The 23,756-nt window shown below is 37.1% G+C and overlaps 6 protein-coding genes across 7 annotated transcripts; 4 read left to right on the top strand and 2 right to left on the bottom strand.

Moving 5' to 3' along the window:
• Window positions 1-128: 128 nt before the first annotated feature.
• LOC105165397 (phytosulfokine receptor 2) lies at window positions 129-4,518 on the top strand. Its single transcript, XM_088876660.1, has 2 exons — window positions 129-270; window positions 714-4,518. Exon 2 carries the CDS (start codon window positions 1,165-1,167, stop codon window positions 4,309-4,311), a length of 3,147 nt encoding a protein of 1,048 aa, XP_088732786.1. The 5' UTR covers window positions 129-270; window positions 714-1,164; the 3' UTR covers window positions 4,312-4,518.
• A 2,036-nt stretch (window positions 4,519-6,554) lies between these two features.
• LOC105165398 (uncharacterized) lies at window positions 6,555-7,590 on the top strand. Its single transcript, XM_011084393.3, has 2 exons — window positions 6,555-6,885; window positions 7,007-7,590. Exons 1-2 carry the CDS (start codon window positions 6,757-6,759, stop codon window positions 7,481-7,483), a joined length of 606 nt encoding a protein of 201 aa, XP_011082695.1. The 5' UTR covers window positions 6,555-6,756; the 3' UTR covers window positions 7,484-7,590.
• A 2,539-nt stretch (window positions 7,591-10,129) lies between these two features.
• On the top strand, window positions 10,130-12,451 carry LOC105165399 (squamosa promoter-binding protein 2). Its single transcript, XM_011084394.3, has 2 exons — window positions 10,130-10,996; window positions 12,036-12,451. Exons 1-2 carry the CDS (start codon window positions 10,611-10,613, stop codon window positions 12,244-12,246), a joined length of 597 nt encoding a protein of 198 aa, XP_011082696.1. The 5' UTR covers window positions 10,130-10,610; the 3' UTR covers window positions 12,247-12,451.
• Window positions 12,452-12,536: 85 nt separating this feature from the next.
• On the bottom strand, window positions 12,537-14,697 carry LOC105165814 (Protein phosphatase 2C family protein). The gene is made up of 5 exons (XM_011084976.3): window positions 14,456-14,697; window positions 13,752-14,000; window positions 13,394-13,664; window positions 13,049-13,203; window positions 12,537-12,828 (listed from the first exon to the last, which is right to left on the bottom strand). The coding sequence occupies exons 1-5, from the start codon at window positions 14,486-14,488 to the stop codon at window positions 12,691-12,693; spliced, it is 846 nt and encodes a 281-aa protein (XP_011083278.2). The 5' UTR covers window positions 14,489-14,697; the 3' UTR covers window positions 12,537-12,690.
• Window positions 14,698-17,987: 3,290 nt separating this feature from the next.
• LOC105165400 (uncharacterized) lies at window positions 17,988-19,002 on the top strand. Its single transcript, XM_011084396.3, has one exon. The coding sequence runs from the start codon at window positions 18,109-18,111 to the stop codon at window positions 18,790-18,792; it is 684 nt and encodes a 227-aa protein (XP_011082698.1). The 5' UTR covers window positions 17,988-18,108; the 3' UTR covers window positions 18,793-19,002.
• A 1,227-nt stretch (window positions 19,003-20,229) lies between these two features.
• On the bottom strand, window positions 20,230-23,049 carry LOC105165401 (protein RICE SALT SENSITIVE 3). Of its 2 annotated transcripts, none has more exons than XM_011084397.3 (7): window positions 22,626-23,049; window positions 22,442-22,492; window positions 22,162-22,281; window positions 21,840-21,957; window positions 21,579-21,620; window positions 21,113-21,169; window positions 20,230-21,031 (listed from the first exon to the last, which is right to left on the bottom strand). In XM_011084397.3, the coding sequence occupies exons 1-7, from the start codon at window positions 22,754-22,756 to the stop codon at window positions 20,393-20,395; spliced, it is 1,158 nt and encodes a 385-aa protein (XP_011082699.1). In that variant the 5' UTR covers window positions 22,757-23,049; the 3' UTR covers window positions 20,230-20,392. The 2 variants fall into 2 exon arrangements, with proteins under 2 accessions (XP_011082699.1, XP_020550144.1); XM_020694485.2 differs by having other exon boundaries at window positions 21,840-21,945.
• Window positions 23,050-23,756: the final 707 nt, after the last annotated feature.

The raw sequence follows: 23,756 nt of genomic DNA, 5'->3' as shown, positions 1-23,756 counted from the left end.
GAAATTAACTGTGGGAATTCATTATTAATTAATAGAAAGAAAGATTTATTATAACAGCTACCCACTACTAGGAAGATTAAGAAAAGTCAGCTCTTTGTGTCATCATTTGAATTCAGTCCCATCAGACTACCCTATTTTGTCCACAACAAACTTGGATTTTTATAGGTGCATGGAAGAAAACCGGTGTTCTTTCTTCTCGTGCTCTGCTTAAGAATGCTCTTTTTCTTTCCTTACTGTTTCTTTGATTTGAGACCACTGTTTAGTACCTACGTGAGTAGTTCAAATACTGTTTCTTTCTCAAGATTCTGTTTTTCTTACAGTTGTTTGTAGTCATTTGCGGAAAAGGAGCAAAGTTTGTTTAGTGTTTGATCACTGTGTTTACTGTAGTGGGACTATTGCTTGCTTCATTTGCAAGTGATAAGACTTTGAAATGTTGTGTCTTTTTTTTCCATTTTTATGCATAGGGAGGTTTTTTCGGTTTGTGGGTTTCGAGTAAAGAGCGTCTTTTCTTCATTTAAGTTGGGGAACTTGGGGATCTGAAACCATGAGAACATCGCTTCAGTTAGAAGTGGTTTCTTGGGCCCTTTTTCCTCTGTTTATCTTCATTTGTGATTTTGCAAATGTTTTGTGAAGTGAGTTTTGAATAATATTTCATGTTTCTGTCTGTTAGATTAGAGGGTTGCTGATTCTTGTTTTACCACACTGTGAAATAGGGTTCTGAATTAAGAGTTCTCTCTTGGAATTTGTTTCCAGGAGGGGGCTGAAAATCTAGTCGGGGCTTCTCCAGATGCTTGTTGCTTAAGAGGCAATTGGATATTTGAGTCATTTTTGGTGATCTTGGAATGTGGGTTGAAGTTCTTATTTGTGTTTTTCATCTATTTCGAGGCTATCGCGAGTCTTGCTTTTAGATGAGGCTTGAACTTCTCACTTTTTGTCAAGTTATTGGAAACTCTTTGGACTTTCCTTCACTTGGAAGCGGGTGGTTCTTGGGCCTTTGTGATTTCTGAGGCAGGTGTTCTCGGATGTAAGTGATGAAAATTTCATCACCCAGGCTTCTTCTGTTCTGAAAAAGCATTGCAGACGCAATCAATCTTGTCGAATTTTTAATAGTTTTGTCGTTTAAATGGGCCGTGTTTGTGCTGGTAGCCTTCTTGGGGTGCATTAATGGTGGCCCGAGAATTTCTCCTGATGACTCTCCTGAACTTGGTGTTCTTGGCTTGTTTCTTCTGTTTATCTTCGGGTCTTGCGACTGCTTCCCGAAATTGTCCTCCAAATGATTTAGCGGCCCTGAAGGAATTTGCAGGCCAACTCATTAACGGTTCCGTTAAATTTGCATGGAATAATGCATCGGATTGCTGTGAATGGGAAGGTGTTGTCTGTGAAGATATTGGTAATCGCTCAGCCACAAGAAGAGTGACAGCGTTGAAGTTGTCTGAGAAAGGCTTGAGGGGGAAGTTTTCCAAGTCTTTGTGCAAATTGAATCAATTGAAATTTCTTGATCTTTCGCATAATTTTCTGGAAGGTGGATTGCCTTTGGAATTCTCTAATCTGAAGCAGCTAGAATTTCTTGATCTCAGCCACAATTTGCTGGTCGGACCACCATCTCAAGCGATTGCTGGTTTGATATCAATTCAGTCACTCAACCTCTCCAGCAATTCTTTCACAGGAAACTTCACTGATCTTGGGATATTTCCTAATCTTGTTTCGTTGAATATAAGTAACAATTTGTTCACTGGCCAACTCAACTCAGAGAACTGCAGTTTCTTCAGGACAATTCGTTTTCTGGACTTATCGTCAAATCACTTTACCGGTGGGCTTCAAGCCTTGGGCAGTTGCGGCACATCCCTCCAGCAGCTTCATCTGGATTTCAATTCTTTTTCTGGTGACCTTCCGGATTCATTGTACTTGTTGCCTTCATTGGAGCTGCTTTCAATCTCTGCAAATGATTTCTCTGGCCGGCTGAGTCAGGAAATCAGTAAGCTTTCCAATCTTAAGACCTTGATTCTGTTCGGGAACCAGTTTTCTGGTCCGTTTCCTAATGTTTTTGGGAATTTAACTCAACTAGAACAGTTTGTTGCACATTCAAATAAATTCTCTGGTTCACTACCTTCAACTTTGGCACTCTGCTCTAAGCTGCGAGTGCTTGATCTCCGAAACAACTCTCTTTCTGGTCCAATCGATCTTAATTTCTCTGGATTGCCTAGTCTCAGTACCCTTGATTTAGGTAGTAATCATTTTTCTGGTCCCCTGCCAGAATTGCTGTCTAGTTGCCAGGAACTGAAAATTGTGAGTCTTGCCAGGAATAATTTAAGCGGCCAGATCCCTGAAAATTATGCAAATCTATCATCTCTGACATTTCTTTCATTGTCAAATAACAGCCTTATAAACTTATCAGGGTCGTTATCTGTTTTGAAGCAGTGCAGAAACCTCACTACCCTTATACTCACTAAAAATTTTCATGGCGAAAAAATTCCTGAAGATGTTAGTGGGTTCGAGAGCTTATTGCTTTTTGCACTGGGAAACTGTGGCCTGACAGGTCGAATCCCAAACTGGCTATTGAACTGCCGGAAGTTGCAAGTTCTTGACTTGTCCTGGAACCGTCTCGAGGGTAGCATCCCTTCATGGATCGGTCAGATGGAGGGTTTGTTCTATTTGGATTTTTCAAATAATTCAATTACAGGGGGAATTCCAAAGGGAATTACGGATCTTAAGAGCCTCATTTCTGGAAATTGCTCCGCATCTAGTCTTAATACTTCCACTGGTATACCACTTTATGTCAAGAGAAATCATAGTGCCAGTGGCTTGCAGTATAATCAAGCTTCAAGTTTCCCTCCATCCATATTGTTGAGCAATAACCAGATCAATGTATCAATTTGGCCTGAAATCGGACAACTGAAGCAGCTCCATGTATTAGACCTGAGTAGAAATAACATATCTGGGACCATCCCCAGCTCCATCTCAAACATGGTAAACCTGGAGACGCTGGATTTGTCATACAATGATCTGCACGGATCAATTCCATCGTCGTTCAATCAGCTCACCTTCCTCTCAAAGTTTAGCGTTGCTTATAATCATCTTGTCGGAGCAATTCCAACAGGGGGGCAATTCCTTAGCTTTCCAAGCTCAAGCTTTGAGGGCAATCCTGGACTTTGTGGAAAACTAATTTCTCCTTGTGTTGTCAAGAATGTAGGGCCCCGGCCGCCCAATCCATCCAGTGCAGATAGTAAGTTTGGTCGAACCAGCAGTGTACTTGGAATCACAATCAGCGTTGGGATTGGGATTGCAATAATTCTAGCCATTCTTCTGCTTAGGATATCAAGAAACGATGTTGGAGTCCCAATTGGAGATGCTGAGGATGAAATAAACAGGGTACCTGGATTGTCTGATGCATTTGGACCTCCAAAGTTGGTGCTTTTCAAGAATGCAGATTGCAAGGATCTGACTGTCTCCGACTTACTAAAGTCCACAAACAACTTTAACCAGTCAAACATTGTTGGATGTGGAGGATTCGGTCTCGTTTATAAGGCTGAGCTCCCGGATGGGGCAAAAGCTGCAATCAAGAGACTTTCAGGTGACTGTGGACAGATGGAACGTGAATTTCAAGCTGAAGTGGAAGCTCTCTCCAGAGCACAGCACAAGAACCTTGTTTCTCTTCAGGGTTACTGTCGTTATGGGAATGACAGGTTGTTGATTTACTCGTACATGGAAAATGGAAGCTTAGACTATTGGTTGCATGAAAGGGCTGAAGGGAGTTCGTTTTTGACGTGGGACAAAAGATTGAGAATAGCGCAAGGGGCAGCTCGTGGATTGGCTTACTTGCATAAAGAACCAAATATAATTCACCGGGACATCAAAACGAGCAACATTCTTTTAGATGAGAAATTCGATGCTCACTTAGCTGATTTTGGGCTCTCACGGTTGCTACGCCCTTATGACACTCATGTAACGACAGATTTGGTTGGTACGCTGGGCTATATTCCGCCTGAATACAGCCAGACACTGACTGCAACTTTCAGGGGCGATGTTTACAGCTTTGGAGTTGTTATTCTTGAGCTTATTACTGGAAGACGACCGGTTGAAGTTTGTAAAGGAAAGAACTGCAGAGATCTGGTGGCGTGGGTGTACCAAAAGAAATCCGAGAAGAGGGAGGAGGAGATATTTGATTCATCTATAGGAGGTAAACATTGTGAAAAACAACTTATGGAGATTCTTGTTATAGCTTGTAAGTGTATAGACATGGCTCCTAGGAGAAGACCCTCGATTGATGAAGTTGTTTCATTGCTCAATGCAATTGACATCGGGAAAGGTTGAAAATAAGCTTCTCATACATTCGATTTTCCCCTGTGACAACTTCAGTTTCATATGATTTTTAAGTGAAAAATTTGATTATGAAAATCGAGATCAATTACTCGATTTTCAAGTAGTTCTTCTTAATGTATAGGTTTTACTCCTACGCAAGTCTCCTTGCATGTAAATAGAATGAAGCTTCTTCAAATTGATCCACCGGTTTCCATTTCATTTGTTGGGTGTTGTGGTGCTAACACATAGATATTGCAATGTGATAAGAGTTTTTCGTGGCAATATTACAAGTTCTTGGCAGGGTGTTGAGATTGAGTGTCTATGACAGTGCCAAAATTCATAGCTGATGGTAGCAACATGATTCAAACTTTTAAACCGTATATATACTCCGATTGGATTTTCCATTTCAATTGTGGCTTTGCCATCAGAGCCCGTTATGAGAGCAATTGCTGTCATATGTATGAACAATTCTTTCCTGAATAAATAACTCATAATAGAAGTCAAATTTATGACCCTGACACTGATACCAATTATCAAATCCAGCATTCTGTCAAAATCTTTAAGCCCACAACAGTCCATGTTTCAATAATGACTCCACCACGACAATTGGGACTCCACCTCCACCAAGACAGCACTTGTTGTCACACGAAACAACACAAATTCTTAGCAAAATGTAACACGTAATCACCATCAGCTGAGATCAGGACCTAAGATTATGCCAGGGAGACTTGCACAGAGTTAGATCCCCACTGTTGAGGTCCCCATCAAAGATACTGTGAACATGAAGTGAGTGGAAGTTTGGAAGTTCCCTGGCAAGAAAGTTGATCCGGATATTCTTCTTTATTACTGAGTGCTCAATGCTTTATTTCTCTTCTGTCAGCTGCAGAAAAACAAGAACCCCCCACCTCGACTTCACTAACATAAGTTGCAAGAGATGCATTAAGCTGACAAGTTATCCAAGTCATGTTTAATCAAATTAAATTAATTATAAAATGAATATGATATATATTTGCCTACACTAATCATATTTTAAAAATATTATAATTATTATATAATTGATATAGATCCGACTAAACTCGATTTGTATTATAATTTTTCTGACCCCACCAAGGTTAGCCAAAATTGGACGATTCTTTTCCAATTTGCCTGCCCTTTTTTTCTCTTTGGGGCGGTTGAATAATGCATGTGGGCTGCTAAAAGTCGCTTTTGGGAAAGGACAGGATCTCTTTGGTTTGAATGAATTTAGTGGGATGATTGATGGCGACATCAACATATGTCAAGGGATGGGATTGATAGTGTTGTGTTTATGGTTTGTCCAAAACAGAAAGTAATTGCTGTGGTAAAGGTATGTGCTATGTACAGTGAAATATTGACTTTTGAAGTTATACTGTTTTTTCAGATAAGTACAGTGAGATTAGAATAAAAGTTTAAAAGTATGACATAATTGATAATTATTTTTTTAACAAATTTGGAGTTAATAATAGGTCCTTAAGTAAAAAAAGAAAGGACCAATTAGTATCTTTGAATTGGCAAACTGTCTCCCAAGTTCGAAGATGTGATTTGAAACTTATCAAACTACTTGAATATCAAATTGAAACTTCTCTATTAACATTGTATATGAAATAGCACGCGCACAAACGCACATATATATAGACATGATTTAGTCTCGAACTATAATTATAATTTTCGAATCTATTACTAAACTTTGATTATAAATAATCTCTCCATTATTCAACCGATCAAATCCCGAATATATCTATGGCTTCAACGAGGACAATCTTTTTGGGTTATTCGGGAAGAATCTACATATGGACAGGCTAAGCAAGCATCAGCACTCGTGTACCTGACTTGACAGATTATAACCGGTGCTATGTGCTTAATATAATCCAAGTCCATTGATCTATACTGAGAGCAGTACGAAACCTTGGAATAGTATTTTGACATAAACTGGATTGGCTAAAATAGGGCCTGGATCTGTCAACAAGGCCCAATGAAATGAATTCATTACCTGTCACGTGGTTTACATCAGTAAGACCTGAAACACCCAAGTTCAACTTGGATTTGCTGTCTTCCAAGTTAACGTCCGAAGCTAAGAACACAGACTCATCCTATGAAAGGTATGATGTTCGACTTCATACAATAAGGCCCAACAACCCCAATTTTGTTAGAACAGCTACAGATTTGCAGTTGCACCAGTCTTTAAATTGGTATAATCTTTATTTCAGCAGTCGGCACAGAGAGAGAGAGAGCGCGGTTGTGATGAGAGAGAACCTAATGATGTGTCCCATTAAGCACGCATGTAAACGTACGTGTCGCAAGAAGGAATACCGTCATCTCTACGAGGTACAGCCCCGAAAACGGAAAATATAAAAATAGGATCAGCTCCTCGTCCAGTATATATTTATAGTTAACGACGATGCAAACAAGTATCCATTCTGTCAGAGTATAGCTTGTAATATGATGTTTCCAAGCAAACAAGCAATTCTCAGCCTGGCGAGTTACCCCTTTGTTCATGCTCGTCGTCGGTACTTCCACGCCCATCACGATTATGTAGCTTGCTTCAGCTCTTATTCCGCCAGAAATACGGTCCGATCGTAGTTTTTCTCTCAGAATTCTATTTCTTTCAGTTTATTGCAGAGTAATACAGGGTCGGACTTCTGTGATTATATTTGAACCTTATGAACTGTGGTTCTCAACTGAATTTCAGGGCGGTGCGAATCCGGGGAATTTAAGCGAAAAAGACAACGCGGTGGGAGGTTCAGAAGGCGGGTATGGTGGCTCTGGAATCTCTAGTACAGAAAATCAGCAGGCTGGAGGTGCGCGAGGTGGGCCTGGGGGATGGAACGCAGGAACTAAGGCGGCGAGGAGGAGGGTAGATGGGGAGGTCAAGGGCGGAGAGTGGCGGAGGGACACCGAAGACGCTGGTAGGGACACGGGGGGCTCCGTGGCGGAGATGGCCAAGGCAGGGGCTGTGGGAGCCATGGAGGCGGGGTTGAAGTTGGGAGAAGTGGCGAAGCAGACAATGGACGGTATGTGGGACGCCGCCAAAGAGACGACGGAGAACGTCAGAGACACCGTGGCAGATGATTCTGAAACTGTCGATCGCCGGACACGAAGATCCAACGATAAACATGTGGAGGATTTGAGGAGACGGGGCGGGGGTTATGATTTGAAGGATTTGTAATTAATGGTTTAGAGTTGATGTTGTTCCAAATATAAAATTATCACTTGCTAAATCAAGATCACACCAAAACCATTTCGGGCCTAAATTTAGGAAAATTCTTGCTCCAACTTGTCCTTGATAGTTTGAGATATGCTGCTAGCTAGTTCTTGCTGTCCAGTACGTAGGTAAAATTATCAATTAGTGATAGTCATCAGACAACAAGTTAGGTTTTTAATTAGATAATTATAACAAGCATGTAATAATTTTCTCTTTAATATGGGTTTTCGTGATCAGAAATATATATAAATAGAATGGGATGTGAATGGAGGTCCAAATAAAAACATCCCAACATCATATATGTGTGGACTCAAAGTGGGAAGATTATTTGAAAGTAAGTTGCCTGCTAAAACGCACAGAAAAGGACAAAGGAAAAGAAACTAAAGTTGAAAGGGACAATGTGGATATAAAGTAAATCAATTTATTTGTTTGAGGTAAAGTTGGAGTGGAGATGATCCTTTTCCCGGTCTTGAGCTATGTTTCACGCCAGCCCATCATTTGTACATGTATGGATGATGGTGATCCGTCCTTGTCACTCGATGTTGCGTCCATCTGTTGTCTCCATTAGTTGTTCGTGTCCCACGGTCTCCGCTCTCATTTCATTCTCCACATTTATAAATGAGTTGATCTCTTTCAGGTACGTCGGTCTTCATGCACCCTCATATCTTAGATTGTCATTTTGAATAAGATTAGTGCATGGGATCTAACACATTCTAGAACCCTAATGAGAATTGGCATAATTTATATTTATTCCTCAAACAAAAACTGAACTGGCACAAGGACATCTAGCTACCTTTATATTTGTTGTTCAATTTCATAATTAATCTCACAACACAAGGATTATCATGTGAAGGAAACCTTGACTCGTACGAGTGAATCTTGGTTTGTAATTCATATTGATGTCCATTTAAGATTAGGGTTTTCAATTATCTCATGTGAATTTTATTATAAATTAGTGTCTTATAGGAAAATTCAGTGTGTGAATTTATATCTACCTACATAAATGATGAATCATAATGTTAGTTGTGATTCAACGACTAATAGCTTGTCTGAGTACAAATTTGTATAGGCAACACATCAGGCCCAAGTTAATTATTGGATAATATGAAATTTGAATGGATTGTGTAACAAATTTTGGATAAGAAATTGGTGTGTTATTGGACTCATGCTTAAGTTCTCTTTTGGTAAACTTTCTTCAAAGTGTAATGAAAATAGTTGTCAAGTTATACAGAAGGGGACAAGAAAGGATATTTGAAATATGATGCAAGTGAGTAAATAAGTTAGAAGAGAGAGAGAGAGAGAGAGGTTGGTGAAAGATTTAAAAAATAGTTTATCAAATAATTGAGACATCAAAATGATGATCTACAATAATAAAAAGAATATATATAAACAAAATTTATTTTTATTTAACATATATATTTTTGTATATAGTCTTATTATTTAAAAAATATTTTTCATCTAACATTCACTTAATTTGAAATCCTATAAAATATAACTTTAATTAAAATTAGATTAAATCCGTGCATCGCACCATCGCACGCTAATGCTAACTATAATAAGGCAGCTCACATTAATGAAAAACGTTCTGTTTTTCTTGAATCAATAATCTTCTCTCTCTAATGTCTCATCTCACTAAAAATAATCCCTCAAATATGTTGGTTTATAAAAATAAATTATTTCTTTTAGAACACTATTGATGAATAATTTATAATTTTTTTCGTACTTATCCAATTACAGATATAATTAATTTTTGATGAAAAAAATGCAATAATACTATACACACTAGAAGAATTATAACATTTAACTAAGTTAATTATCATGGTTAATAACAAATAGCTGTAGCAAATGATTATTGACCCTGATTTTTGAAAGGGTGGCTAAAATATTTATCATGGTTAAAAGTCATTGCAAATACTTTGACCATGGCTAATAATTTTTTTGGTAGAAAAATTAATTTTTTACATGAATTTAATTTAACCGTAATTAATAATAGTCATTTGTATAAATTTTTAGTCATAATTATTAATATTTATATCTAATAATATTTTTTTTTCTAATGAGGGAATATTTGGTCCTTTCCGGAGTCTTGAAAAATAGTAGAACTCAAATAATGGGGTCAGATCTCACGTGATCTTCGTACACTTGAATACTAAATCCACAGGCACTAATGTTCATACATCCGTAGACGGAGCTACAGAAATTTGCGTCCTCCAAATGATGTTACATACCTAGGATCTTTTTCTTTTCTTTTTTTAATGTAAATTTCTTACTATATTTTGGTATAGTATACTAATGTCGTAAATATATGATTGACATATATATATATATTTATTAAATAAATATTTTACTAAATTATAATTCAAAATTAAATAGCATTGTCTGTAATACAGGTATAAATATAACTTCAAAATACCATAAAAGATTCTTTACCTGATTCATGCATGGCAAGAACAATTATTGGAAGTCTCATTTATGAAACCTATTGAAACAATTCTAATCATAATTTCAAATACATATTTAGTGTATTTCAAAAGTCAAAATTGCTATTGGAAGCAGTAAAAAATGGAAGTTAACATGGCAAACTCAATTAAGTTCAAATTCTCTATCAACTAAGCTCCAACAAAAATCCCAAGGCCACAGCTCAAGATCTCATCTCAAAGATTTTGACTCAAATTTGCATGAGTGTGTGTATATGTATATCGGGAAAAATCTATAAAAAATATCGGGGGAAGTAAAAAACAAGGCTTGAAGAAAAAAATACAATCATACTGATTTGTGTCTTAATTTCAAAGACCAGAGATATTATTGCATCATGGTCACTGCCGACTGTCTCACTCATACAAATGACTAGTATTCTGTACGTAGATGTGTAAATACAGTCATACTCATATGCAGGGTGGTTGCGGTTTGTGGCCCTTGTGGTCCAGACAAACTTTCACTCTGTTTATCTGTCTGAAAATGTACTGATATCTTGCTCCTTTTTCCACCTTTACTCAGCATGCCTTGAGCTTCATTGATTACTCTCTCTACACTCACCATCTCTTTCCTTCTTCCTCATCTTCAAAACCCATTCAGATACAAGGATTGGAAAATGAACCCCGACATGCAGAACATGATGTCGTCTTACCTGAAAATCAAGAAACTTGTGCAAGACGAAGAAGAAGAAGAAGAAGAAGAGGAAGATGACGACGAAGACGAAGAGGAGAAAGATATGGAGATTGAGGTGAAATTCGCGGAATCCCAGTTGAAGAAGAAGAAATTGAGTCTTGGTGAAGGCTCCGGGAAAGTGACTGGAAAGGCTGTTGCCGGCGGCGTCGCTGTCGTCGCCTCACCATGTTGCCTGGTGGAGAATTGTGAGGCTGATCTCAGCTGTTGCAAGAAGTACCACCAGAGGCACAGGGTATGCGAAGTCCATGCCAAGGCTCCGGTGGTGTTGGTGGATGGGCTGAGGCAGAGGTTCTGTCAGCAGTGCAGCAGGTCTTTTCTTGACCCATGTTTACACTGATATTTGCGTTTATTTTTTTTTCCTGGTATCTTTGTGCTAGTGCAGATATTGGAAATCGTGGGCGCTTCCTGGCTTTCGAAAAGCATTTCACGCGCAGAGTAAACTTTACTGTTCTATTTGTCATTTATTCGTTTGGCCTTTTTCCTGTTATGAATTTCGTAGGCAAAATGATCAGGGTCCACAGATGACTTCCTTAGCCAAATCAAACTTGTGTTCGGTCCGCGTATTTGTTGTCTTTGAAAGCAAGCAAAAACCGAAACTTTACTGTAATACACACCAATCTAGCAACAAAAATTCCCCAATGGTAGGGGAGCTAGAGCTTTCAGCTAAACCTGCCATTTTTGCTTCCTTTGGTGGTACAAGTAAGAACAAGCTCCCCTTCCCCTCTCCTGGAAATTGTCACCACTCGGTGAGTAAAAGTCTCTGATGCTTTTTAAAGTTAATAATTGATGCTCTATTGACGCATTTATCATATGATTAGTTCAAGCTCTGATCAGACTCGATCAAACAGAGCTTTAGTGGCAAAACGGTCCCATTTATTCCCCTTATATGGTAGGGATGATGAAGATGGAAGTTTCCCTAACCCGAACTGTAGTCGAGATCAATGTTTGAAGATCAGGCTTGTTAATTCAAACAAGTTGGTGATACATGGATTCTTACCCTTCTTATGTTGTAAGAGTTGAAGAATCTACCCCCATTTTTAACCATATTACAATATAATTAAAGATGGCATAGCTGATAAAAGGTACACATCCACCACACATGAAGACAGATGATGTGCAGAATAGAAAAAGAGCAAGCTAAAGCACAGTGCTTTTTCTATTTCATCTCTTTTTTTAATATTTAAATTAGTGAAACTCGAGTTATAAATTTTCGATCATTGCTGCATGTATGAAAGATCCTTTTCTGCCCACTGTTCTTCAAGCGTGGTTTCAGCAATTTGTTTCCAAGTTCCCAGCACAGACCGATAGCCCAATCAAACACTTCACTCATTTACTTGTTCATGTTCAGGTTTCATGAGCTCTCAGAATTTGATCAGACAAAGAGGAGCTGCCGCAGACGTCTAGCTGGCCACAACGAGCGGCGTAGGAAGAGCTCACTGGAGTCCCGTAGGGAGGGATCGAACCGAAGGTTGGTCGAAAACCAGTTCAGACAGCTTAATGAAAGGCCCGATCTCAGTTCCCCTGGAAGCCAAAATTTCCATATCCACTCAAGTCACTAGGATGTTTCGCTAGCTTGCTTACTCTCTTCTGTCATCAGACTGAAATCTAATGTCCTCCTACCTAGGATGATTTTCTTATTAATCGGATGGTGTTTAGCACCTCCGAGCATAATAAGGTTTTATATCTGGACAATCTATATGTTTCAATGATAACTTGTGCAAGACAGAGATGGAAACTGAGAGTAGTTGCATTTCTCATTTTCCAGACAGGTTTTATCAGGTGGTTAATTCTGCATGCAAATGAGAATCGCAACACAGGAAAGCATTCTTATTTTGTTGAGAACCCAAGCTGCCGCAAATCAAGATTTCACATATCAAATATCAGCATAACAATTTCAAACAAGAGGGGAGAAAGAGAGGAGAAAAACATCATATCCCAACCATCAATAAACAAAATAACATCAAAATCCAACATGATCACCAACTAAACCAGGGACTGAAGGATCATCGGAACCTCACAATTACACAGGAAATATCATCCTTGCTTTTCCTAGCGAGCGCCTCTTCATTAAGGTGCTTAGCTGCTTTTTGAGCATCTTTGATGTGCCTGATGCAATCAACTGCCTCTTGATTCGACATAACCTGCCACCATATCAATCAATTAGATCAAACATCTTAAAGTAAATACAGAACCATATCATGTTTCAAAGAAATACATGATCGGAAACATGAAATACATGATCGCCCGCTCCATAAATTCTCTTGTACTTGCATCACTCAAGTTTTAGCATTTCATTCTAAATATATCAGAACTGCTAGTAACCATTTCTGGCAATGGAATACAACTACGTTAAATAGTGACCTTCCAGATGCCATCACTCGCCAAGATTATAAACTCCGCCGTATCATCTATAACCTCCGTTGCCACGTCTGGTTCTGAACTAAGATGATCCTTCAAGCTTTTATCCCCAAATGCCCTTGCTACTGCTAGTTGTCCATCAACACGTGGCACGTCACCTGGTTAAGAAACCATTTTAATAACTAAGAAGTAGGAAGAGAATAAACAACAACTTTAACTGGATGTGATACCTGATATAAACTAACATTAGACACCTATGTCAATCATACAATGGGAAAACACGACTACGTTATTAGGACAACTGCTAGTCATACTACGGTATCATTTCCAGGAGCTATTGTAATACACCTGGGAATTTTGACACGAAGCCACCTCTGTTCTCAATAATGTCCTTTTCTTTATCAGGCTCATGATCAACGGACAACTGCTTTGCCACACCGTTCTTGCAGATGACAGCACGAGAATCTCCAACGTTAGCAACCACAAGCTTCTGGCAATTGATCAATATTGCTGTAACAGCCGTCGAACCACCTTGATCCTTGGCTTTCTCCAATATTGTGCTGTCTGTTATCCGGTATGCTCTCCTGATTGCTTTTTCTGTAGCTGTCCAAAAGTCGGGCTAATCCCATAAGGACAAAAACAGGGGTCAGAGACAGTATTCAGTAAATTCATACATCATTGAACGCAACAGTTCTTCGTGTGTTACCTCATTCAGAATGTTGTTGAAAAGATGAGACTTCAAGTAATCAGGTATCTCACGGCTCAAGTGACCGTCAAATATCGCAAACAGACCAAGTTCGTCGTCGTGGACTTCCTTAAATTCAGCAAAAACATAGTCCTCCATTGCGTGGCCTGATTTCCCCTCCACCAAATGATATCCATGTGTAATGTGTTTTGACATCTTACTCTTTCCCTTTCCTGCATCCGACGGTGCTGAAGATATACACACTTTTTCCTACACAAACAAGCGCAATTGACGATGATAAACCGAAAACGCTAATGACACTAGTGATCAAGTGTTTGATAAATTTCTACTAGGAGGGTTAGCAATTCATGCAACAAATAGGGAAAACACAAATACAACGTTGTCGATTAAAATCCCCAGATCAAACAACTAACGTCAAATCAATGCTATGTGCAAATACAAAGCAGTTTTACTACTAATTATCCATCAGGCGATTCAGGCCCCCAACCAGAACATCCAAGCGATGCAATAAAATTTCAAGATATGCATCTCTCGAAGCGTGAACACACCACGATCAAATTATTTTATTTTTTGAAAATAACAAATTATATACAACATTCACAAACATCAAGACATCGATTAATATAGAGTAACAACGATACCATTAATTTAAATTTAAAGAAAACAAATGAAAACTACTAAGAAAAGATAGAGCAAGCGGATACCTTCATCTTTTGCATGATTCCCTTTGCAGTCATAATGGAAATGATTAATGGTATATATCAAGAGTGGAGATGCGATTTGTGATGATCTATATTCAGTAATGATATTTGCGCTAGTGATTAATGGGGAGGCAGAGGTAGGCGAGTGTGGCGGGGAGAGAGATGACGAGGCGTCTGCAGTCGCCACGCATCCCCTTCGAATTCCCTGTCCGTGTCAACCCCTGACGTGTTAGCGTCACCACATTCAACTGCTTTTCCAATTGAATCGTGGAGACAAATTCTTTTCAATTTTTTACCAACAATTTAAATTAAATTATTTTACAATAATTATACCTACCGTCTTGATCTATAATTTTTTACACAAATTATTTTTATTTTTTAAAAAATTTCACATACTAAAAAATTGATATTATTTATATAAATTATTTCTATTTTTTTTAAAATGTTACATATACCCTCTAAAAACTATAACATTATTACATAAATTATTTCTATTTTTTTTAAATAAGAGGGATGAACTATTATTAATTGAAATAACTTAATTACAATCATTCATGTTGAATATCAATCATTACAATAATCATACTATGATCAATAATATTAAATAAACAAACTCTAAATTGACACCTACTATTACAGTAAAAATAACACCTACTATTTAGTAGACACAAATTCCACGGATAAGATCATGGGGCCTCAACTGAGCAAAACCTCATTGGCAAATTATTCTTACTTTTCAACTGTTAGGATTGATTTTCAAGAAAAATAAAAATAATTTATATAAACAGACTATAAACTTTAAATTAGGGACAATAAATACAATTATCCCAAATAATTATAGTACTTTTCTTTTTCTCCTAAAATCTAATTTTATTACAGATAAATAGTTTGAAAAATTAAAATTGCATCACTTTTTTTTTCTTTAATGATAATTATATGATACATCAATATTTCAATAAAATAAACGAATAAAAACAATACATCAAATCGATTAGTATATCAATAATGAACCATGAAACAGTTGTGTCACTTAACATTAACCATCTTAAAAAAAATTAAAAGAAGAATTAATATTCACTTTACCCGTATTTTTCTAGTTAATTAGAGGATTTAGTGTTTACTTATTTCAATCATGGCTGCAATTAAACTTATGTAAATTCCAAATGAATCATATTATACTTGAGAAAATTTATTACTTGTTGATTTAAATTTTGTAATAATTCGGTATACTCCAGACAAAATCTGACCTGCTTAAACGGAGTGCAAAACAGGCGCAAAATGATATCAACATCACAGTTATTTAATCCGAAATACATAATTTTTATTTTTATTTTATTAATAACGATAGATAAATTACTGCAATTCATCTCAATAAATTGAACAATACATCAATATGACTAACATTAATAAATAAATTAAAAAAACTCATATAAATTAAGAGAAACACTCACACTAAAAAAAAAAAACAAAAACAAATAATCACACACATTTGGTGGACTCGAACTTGTTATAAATTCAACTTTACCCTTAATTACTAACTTAGGACATCAAAATTATTAATCCCAAAACCTCGATTACTAGGGCACGAAGAGTATCATGATATCATCCCAATTCTCGTAGGTAGCACGACTCCATAACCATAACCTCCTCGAACGTAAGAGCAATGAAGATCAAATAGAGTTGGGGGTACATAAAAGGCAGCATGCATAGGAAGGTGTAAGCAATTAGGCAGAGCCGAAGCGTAAAGGGTGAAAGCAGATGGATTAAGAAAGGAAGAGCCAGAAAAGAAAAGAAAGGTGGAAGGGCAGTGGTCCCAAAATTACGAGACGTACAACGTAGGCGGACCCTCCAAAATGCAAATGGGGGACAATTCATTACCATACAGTACATCAGTTGTCGCCAATGTTTGGGATCGCCAAAAAGCGCTTCATCCAACTCTCCTTCCTTCCTCCCCTAATAAAATTTTAAAAATTTTTTGTTGGAATTAAGTTTGGTCGAACCAATTTAATCACATAACAAGAATATTATATTTACTATGTAATTACTTATTTTTTTTTAAATTATACACCACTTACACAATAAATGTATTATATTAATCGTATAATTGATTCAAATTTAATAAAATTGTATCCGTATTAAAATTTCCCCCAAAATCGTTTGCTTCCACGCACAAAGAATAATGAGTGTGTGTATGTGGAACCCAGCAATAATTTATTACTTAGTGGTCTTAGAATGTTAGGTTAGGACACAGACCCGGCCAATTATGTTTTCAGCCGATGTTGTTTCTTTGCCAATTCACCTCTCAAACTCCCTGTTGATTCATTCACATCCAACTTAATTCCCACCCCCATAACCATCATTTAGTTATTAATAATGTTTAATTAATTACCTTTAATTTTTCAATCAATAAGTTAATATTGGTCACGTTTGACTTTATTCCTTAATTAATTAAAATATATATATGTATATAATTATTATTATTCATGCCCTTGAAGAATTTAATTTGGTTATGACTGAAACTCAGAGATTTATCAGAAATGTATTCAGTTGTATATAATATTATTTTTGCAGTTTTGGATAAACTTAAGTGTACAATAATTAAGCCTTTCCATATCTGAAGAAAAAATATCCTGCTCAGCTTCTCTTTAATTCCCAATTTTGGGTATAAAGTGTGACAAAAGCAGTCAATTAAGTGATGACCGGTAATGGAATATATTTTCCACTTATGACCCAATAATAATAAGTACAAAGTAACAATATATCTACCAAAAACGTATGTACTCAGTATTTTCATGTTATCCATATATATAATAATAGGCTATATAATTTTATATTTTATTATAAATTCATATTGTACTTTATATATGTATGCAGAATTTATATTATCAGTATAAAGCATATGGTTTAATTACACTTAAACCATCCTATGAAAATGGAATTACACTCTCCTAAACCAAGTTTCAAAATTACATCAACACTCACTTTGAAAATCTTTTGTTTACAATTTTTATTAGGGTTTTGATGGAAAATATCGACGTAGATAAAAAAATTAATAAATTTTTAATTTTGCCCATTATTTTTTCATGATAAGTACAAAATTATTACACAAAAGTATTAAATGATGGGTAAAATTAAAAAAAAAAGTATGTATCTTTTTAGCTAAAAGTCAATAATTTTTATCCAAATCATAACGAAATGGGTCAGATGTAAATAGTGAATCTTTCTTAAAGGGTTGTAAGTATAATTTTGAATTTTGTCTCGGGAAGTGTAATTCACATATTTTTATTACTACCAATTTTTCTTCTTGCAACTATTGATTTATGTTTATAACAGTGATCCCAATTTAATTAATTTAATTATGGTTTAATTTAGAAAAGTGATGAACAAGTCTAATAATACAGGTATGATCTGTGATTATAGAGAAATAGTGAGTGGCACGCTCCAAGTATGATTATTAATCACGTTATTTATCCCGAAACGCATTAAACTAAAGATTTGGAGCAGGAAAGCTGACTGGGGACCCCCAACATGGGGTCCCCTTTGACGGGAAAAGGGCCAACCCTCCTTTTCTTTATACCATCAACCCTTTTACTACATTCATATAAAATGTTGTTCCACAACGTAAGAACCATCAAATTCTGACATCACTGAATTCCATGGAGAATCGCCGGAGGCAAAACAGTTCCTCATCCGGGGAAATGTTTTCGTTTCCTGTTATAAATCCGCGGGGCCTGGAGCCGGATCAGTTTGAATTCGGATCTGTTACGACGCCAGGCTCCCCGAATTCTCCCGCCGATCATTTGTTCTCCAACGGCAAGCTTTTGCCTCATGTTTTTCCAGTTCAGCCACCCAACGGTTACTCGTTCTCGCGGTCGACCAGCCGAACGAGCAGTATCGGCAGCAAGGATTCTCTCATGTCTTCGCGGAGCAACAGCACGAACAGCAGGAGCAGCTGCAGCAGCGCCAGGACCAGCACGAGTGAGGCTAATTCGGAAAGGAGACTGTCGCCGGTGGACGGAAATTTTCCGGGCAGGATTTCGGTGAGGAAAGAGAGGAACGTAACCAGGCCTTCTCAGTACCAGTATGGGTCCTGTCAGAGGTGGCAGCTGATAGCAGCGGCGCCGGTGTTGAAGCATCAGGGCTCAAGATCAAGAAAGGTTGAAGTTCTTGAACGAAAAGGGTCGAAGAAATCCAGGGAAAATATTGACGGCGATCCTGGAGGGGCAAAATCGTGGTTCGGCAGGAGGATCTTGAAGTCGTTTGTTTCGGCATGCAAAGAGTGTCATGCCATTAAAACTTCGAGTGCAGAGGGTGTTTTGCCCAAAAGTTTGGAGCGGTGAAAATGATGGCTTGTTTTGAGAGTATTAGTTGAATTGAACATGTAGAGGGTTGTTTCTTGATTTGGAGTGAGTCTGACTGAAATATTTCAACGATAGAGATCTAAAAATATCGCAATGATCATAAGGTCTTGGGTTTAATTTCTTCACAATGATAACATGTATAAAGAAGCATTAAGGCTTGTTAATGAGTGCATAATTCACTTTTCTCCATCCTGTTGCCTTCCTTTTAATTTCTTGTCTTGATTATGACAACCTTTGCATAAATTCTCTTGCATTACACAAAATGGCAAGTACTTCAATAATCGTTTTTTTATGTATATTGTTATTGTTGTCAAAACAAGGAAAAAAAAAATGTAGTCGTAGTTGGAGATGATAATGTAAATACAATTTCATCATATATAATCACACATGTGTTGCTTTTTTTACAAAAAGAATTAAAATGGTTTACTATAGCTTTGATGCTCAGCCTCTATCTACGAGGCCTTCTTTTTTTAGTACAACAAGGGTGGAGGAGGGAGAACCGAATTTTAAACCCAAAACATAATATTCTAACGACAAAATATGATATTAACTCAATCAAATAATTAACGATCTTGTGAAATATTTGAAGAAATAGTACAACTTTGATCAATATGTACAATATGTTAAATATATGTCCACGATAAAACAAAAACATCTCACGATGTTTGAGAACTGTCGATGTGAGCAAGAAAATAAATGTCCCCGGCTGGAAGCCGTAGTCGGGCGGGGCTCAAAGTGCACTCCAAGTCATCAACACTAAGAGGACTTGGACGCAACGGACAGTTTGCGGGGTGACGAGTTAACTGAAATAGTAGGAGTAGCGTCTTGGCAAGTGGATGAGTTCATAATAGGAAAGACAAAAGAAAGTAAAATGAAAATTTAGCTAAATATCGTATTAATTAATATTGATGAAAGTGGAACATCAATTTATTAACATCTTAAATAGTCACAGAAAAATTCAAGTGAAAGAAGAATCAGCACTAATTATAAACAACCAAAAAGTACTCCTAGTGCCCTATTTAAAGGATCGATCGGCTAATCCTGAAAGTAGGATTTCTTCGCCACCTCTTTAAAAGATGGGTTGGGGAAAAAGAAGCCATTAGGATTTAAACCTCAAATGATTTCATATAATTATAAATGACTCGAGTCCGCCAACTAAATATATACTTATTTAAGTTTGTTTTAATTAGTGTTGAATTTAAAAATTTGTGTTTGAATTTAATTTAATTGATTTTAAATTAGATTAAACATGAATCGTGCTCGAGTAATTTAAAATTTTTAAATATATTTTATTATTTTTGGACTAATCGAACCGAATTCGAGCCGAACTCCAAAATTTGTCGAAAAACAACACTGTTCAAATTTGATTTGCTAAGTTCAACAAACCTAATTTAAACGAAAAATTTTAGTCGAGTATTGAGTGGTTTGACTTATTTTTTAACCCCCTTGATAGATCATATGACAAGTACATTCATGCTCGTTGGTTGATAGCTAAAGCAGGAAACTGCGAAAGTTTTGTTCTATTTGTGGAAACGATGCTATTATCAGCACAACTTCTCCGCCTTCATTCTTCCATTAATCAACCCAAGAAACTTGTCATATTATCAGAGAACATTCCCGCTCCAATCCCATGCTCCACGGGATCCTGATCTGCGACGTGATCCAGACAAGTTAAAGAAGACGAAGTAGGCATTCTCGCCGGCAAAGTAAAGCTACTCAAGAACTTCTCCTCCATCTTTGCATTGCAATCTACACTCAAGAATCCATTACTAGCATTTCCCCCATCATTGTCATGCAAGCTCGAATGGTCCGAATTGGGCTGGAACAAGAGTTTGGCTTCGTTGCTTCGTCTAGTAAGAGCGTTGACGAAAGTTAGTCCATTCGGCCATTTGATGTCGTTTTCGTCATCTCTACCCGCACCTTCCGTCCAGGATTGGGATGCATGAGGAAGCAAGAACATGCGGGCTTTGTCTTTGGATGGTGGGAGTACGAAAGCCGGCGTGTGAACATTAGGCATTGTTGGCACAGAACAGATTGGCGTAGGTCCCCAGTTGAACTGGGGTGGAAGAGGGCGAAGCGGTCTATTTTCAGGAAGCGCCGACGAAGGTGAGACGTCCCGCATGGAAGAAAATAACTGGGATAGATGAAATCCAGATTGGTAGCATAAAGATTCAAATATGTGTCTCATACGCAGCACAAAGTGAAGGTCTTCTGGTATCTGAACACAATTAACATATTCTCTCAAGACATGAAATCGAAGCTTGATAAGAGTAATAGCAATTGATTATTGAAAACTCACCATCTTGCAGGAACCAAGCTGCACCAGCCCATGCCCAGCTTGAATCACAGCTATAGTCTGGTACAACCGCGCACAAACTCAACGATTGAGAAGTACTTTTTTTTTTTGTTTTTTGATAAATGTATATCTACGTGTACACCGTAGATGTACGTACACAAACACTCTGTATTTTTTTTTTTTTTTGTAAAATTACAAATACACTTTCTCTTAGAGGGTGTGAGTGTGATGTACTTGTAAGAGTGTTGGAGTAAAGTTTCACTGTTGAACAGGAAATATACTTGTAATTACAATTCTAATCTCAAAAATAAAATTCACGTAGAATAGTGGATATTTTTGTAACTAGACATAACAAAATGCTAGTATAATTCATCCTTTCTTTTTCAAAAACAAAAAAGCATAAGAAAATTTGAAATTCTACTTAAACATGAAAACAATATAATCAATTGTTATTGAACTTTTTTCTGACCTGAATGCCCGACTCAAACTGATAAGTCCACTCAGGAGGTAGCTGCAGTTCACAGATAAGAGGACTTTCATTAATCACTCACACACGCAACCCACCAACCCATATATATATATATATATATATATATATATATGCACGATATGTTTATGAGACAAATAATAGAAATAAAGGGATTCCCACTTTCTTGTACCGTAAGAACACTTGTAAGAATGAAACCTATTAGTTTGCTGCTTGAATCAAAATTAATCAATTATAACATACCGCATCTACTGAACTCTGCCAGTAATTGGAAGTATTTTGATCACAATCCTTTGGTTCCTTGAAAACCCATTTATGACACTTATCCGAAGCAACTTTCCCAATCAACCTGCAAACATTTCTTCACCCAACACCCAAAAACATTAAAACAAAAACAAAAATAAAACTTTACCTAGATTATATATAATTCATAATACAAATACATTTTTATTTAAGGCTCACACTACCATGAAATTAAACCTTAAATTCCACCTTGTTTGGCTGGTAAAGAGAGAATGAGACAAAAAGAAAGTCCTATCTACAAACAAAGCACCTACCCACCCACCCTTCTCCATAATTATACAACTGAATGGACATTTTGCTGAAGGCTTTCCTGACAGGATCCATCATCTCCCAACACTCCCCAACTCTGCCTTTGCAGAACCCATCTTCCCACATTAACATTCTGCACAGAAAGATAGAAAGAGACAAATCTCACGTCACAGTTACTACCTGTCTGTCACTCAGTAAATGCATAGGATGATTATCACTAAACGATCCTTTCTTGACTTCCCTTCAAGCTTATCTGAATTGAAGAGGAAGTCCAGAGCATGTATTGTACTCACAGGCTAGCATTGTCATCTGCGAATTTGCAGCCATTGACACCTCTGGTTCTCCTGCAGTAAACGTCCGAATTCCAACACTTTTTCAGATTTAGCGTCAGAAATCAAGAAAGTTAAGGTTACATCAGAAGAGAAGACAGAAATGGTGTTAATGAAGTAGACAAACAGTGAGAGAAGAGACGCATACGGGCGCGGGCGAATGGTCCAGAAGACGGCGTAGTTCCAGTCTGAGTTAAGACAGACGCTTCTAAGTGCTACGTGAAGAGCGATCATCCCAACTGCTTCTTTGCTCCTTTCTGCTGCTCCTGACCCCACCATTTCTCTCCCCGCTCTCTCTCTCTCTAAATATATATATATAGGAATCAAAATGTGTTCTCCTTTGCGCACAAATCGCTTCACCTGTCTCTTTGTTTCTTGCTACTGAGCAGCTTTGCTTTAATCTTTACCTTGTTACCACCTGCTTAGCTAACGGATTTATTACCTAACAGTAGGAAGGAGACTGGCAGTGCGGTGGCCACAGACACGCAGGAGGAGTCAAAGTGTGCGCGTATCAACTGGGATGGACTAGGAAATTGAGAGATTTATGTTTTGTTCTGTTCTCCAACTACTGCAGCCCGAATTTTATAAACGTGAAAAATTGCAAAGTGTGGGGGGTGGGGGCAGTTCTTTCGATCGGCTCCATTCGACGACCGTCGTATAGTTGACCTGTTATCGTGAATAATTAAATTGTTTTTGTACATATTTATATGTTAATACATATAAAAAAATATATTTTCACCGGTTAATTTAGTTAAAAAAATTTAGTTTGACTTTCAATAAATCAATCCATGATAAATATTAATTTTTATTTATTTTTTTTATATTAATAAATTCAGTAAATTTTAACTGACAGAAGATCTATTTATTAAACGGAAGCAAATTTCAAGAGTACTACATATAATTTTTTAAATTAAAAAAAAAAATAGGTATGATTAACCTCAGAAAAAATGAGTGTAATTATCCTGGTGCCGTAATTATGTCTGAATTGGACATTTTAATCATTCCTAAAAGAGTTGTTATGGTAATCGACCTTCCTTTCTTTTATCCATTAAAGAAAACCGTTAGAAAATGTGGAACGGGAGAATTTTAGCATTTTTCTCTTGTAGGCAATTTTCTCCCAAAAATAAAAACCCAGATTCATTTGGTAAGATCTGAGGCGACAACATGAGAAATATAATTTTTGGTAACTCCGACACTATTTAATATGAATGAATTATATAGGTCCACCAAGACACAACAACTCAATCAAAGCACATAATTGTGAATTAAAATGGTTTGA

The sequence above is a fragment of the Sesamum indicum genome, linkage group LG12, assembly GCF_026168435.1.
Source record: "Sesamum indicum cultivar Baizhima isolate 11 linkage group LG12, ASM2616843v1, whole genome shotgun sequence".
Lineage (NCBI taxonomy): Eukaryota > Viridiplantae > Streptophyta > Magnoliopsida > Lamiales > Pedaliaceae > Sesamum > Sesamum indicum.
Note: the sequence above shows the minus strand (reverse complement) of the source record. Positions and strands in the feature narration are given on the sequence as shown.

What these genes read in the sequence shown, in the direction of transcription:
- LOC105165397 (XM_088876660.1), top strand. Translation starts at nt 1,165, where the DNA reads ATGGTGGCCCGAGAATTTCTCCTGATGACTCTCCTGAACTTGGTGTTC.
- LOC105165814 (XM_011084976.3), bottom strand. Translation starts at nt 14,488, where the DNA reads ATGACTGCAAAGGGAATCATGCAAAAGATGAAG. An exon ending in CTTCGTGTCAAAATTCCCAG is followed by an intron (nt 13,204 to 13,393) that starts GTGTATTACAAT and finishes TTTCTTAACCAG; the next exon opens with GTGACGTGCCACGTGTTGAT. An exon ending in CGAGTGATGGCATCTGGAAG is followed by an intron (nt 12,829 to 13,048) that starts GTCACTATTTAA and finishes ATATGGTGGCAG; the next exon opens with GTTATGTCGAATCAAGAGGC.
- LOC105165399 (XM_011084394.3), top strand. Translation starts at nt 10,611, where the DNA reads ATGAACCCCGACATGCAGAACATGATGTCGTCTTACCTGAAAATCAAG. An exon ending in TTCTGTCAGCAGTGCAGCAG is followed by an intron (nt 10,997 to 12,035) that starts GTCTTTTCTTGA and finishes GTTCATGTTCAG; the next exon opens with GTTTCATGAGCTCTCAGAAT.
- LOC105165401 (XM_011084397.3), bottom strand. Translation starts at nt 22,756, where the DNA reads ATGGTGGGGTCAGGAGCAGCAGAAAGGAGCAAAGAAGCAGTTGGGATG. An exon ending in TTGTATAATTATGGAGAAGG is followed by an intron (nt 21,958 to 22,161) that starts GTGGGTGGGTAG and finishes TGTTGGGTGAAG; the next exon opens with AAATGTTTGCAGGTTGATTG. An exon ending in AGTTTGAGTCGGGCATTCAG is followed by an intron (nt 21,170 to 21,578) that starts GTCAGAAAAAAG and finishes CGGTTGTACCAG; the next exon opens with ACTATAGCTGTGATTCAAGC.
- LOC105165400 (XM_011084396.3), top strand. Translation starts at nt 18,109, where the DNA reads ATGGAGAATCGCCGGAGGCAAAACAGTTCCTCATCCGGGGAAATGTTT.
- LOC105165398 (XM_011084393.3), top strand. Translation starts at nt 6,757, where the DNA reads ATGATGTTTCCAAGCAAACAAGCAATTCTCAGCCTGGCGAGTTACCCC. An exon ending in CTTATTCCGCCAGAAATACG is followed by an intron (nt 6,886 to 7,006) that starts GTCCGATCGTAG and finishes ACTGAATTTCAG; the next exon opens with GGCGGTGCGAATCCGGGGAA.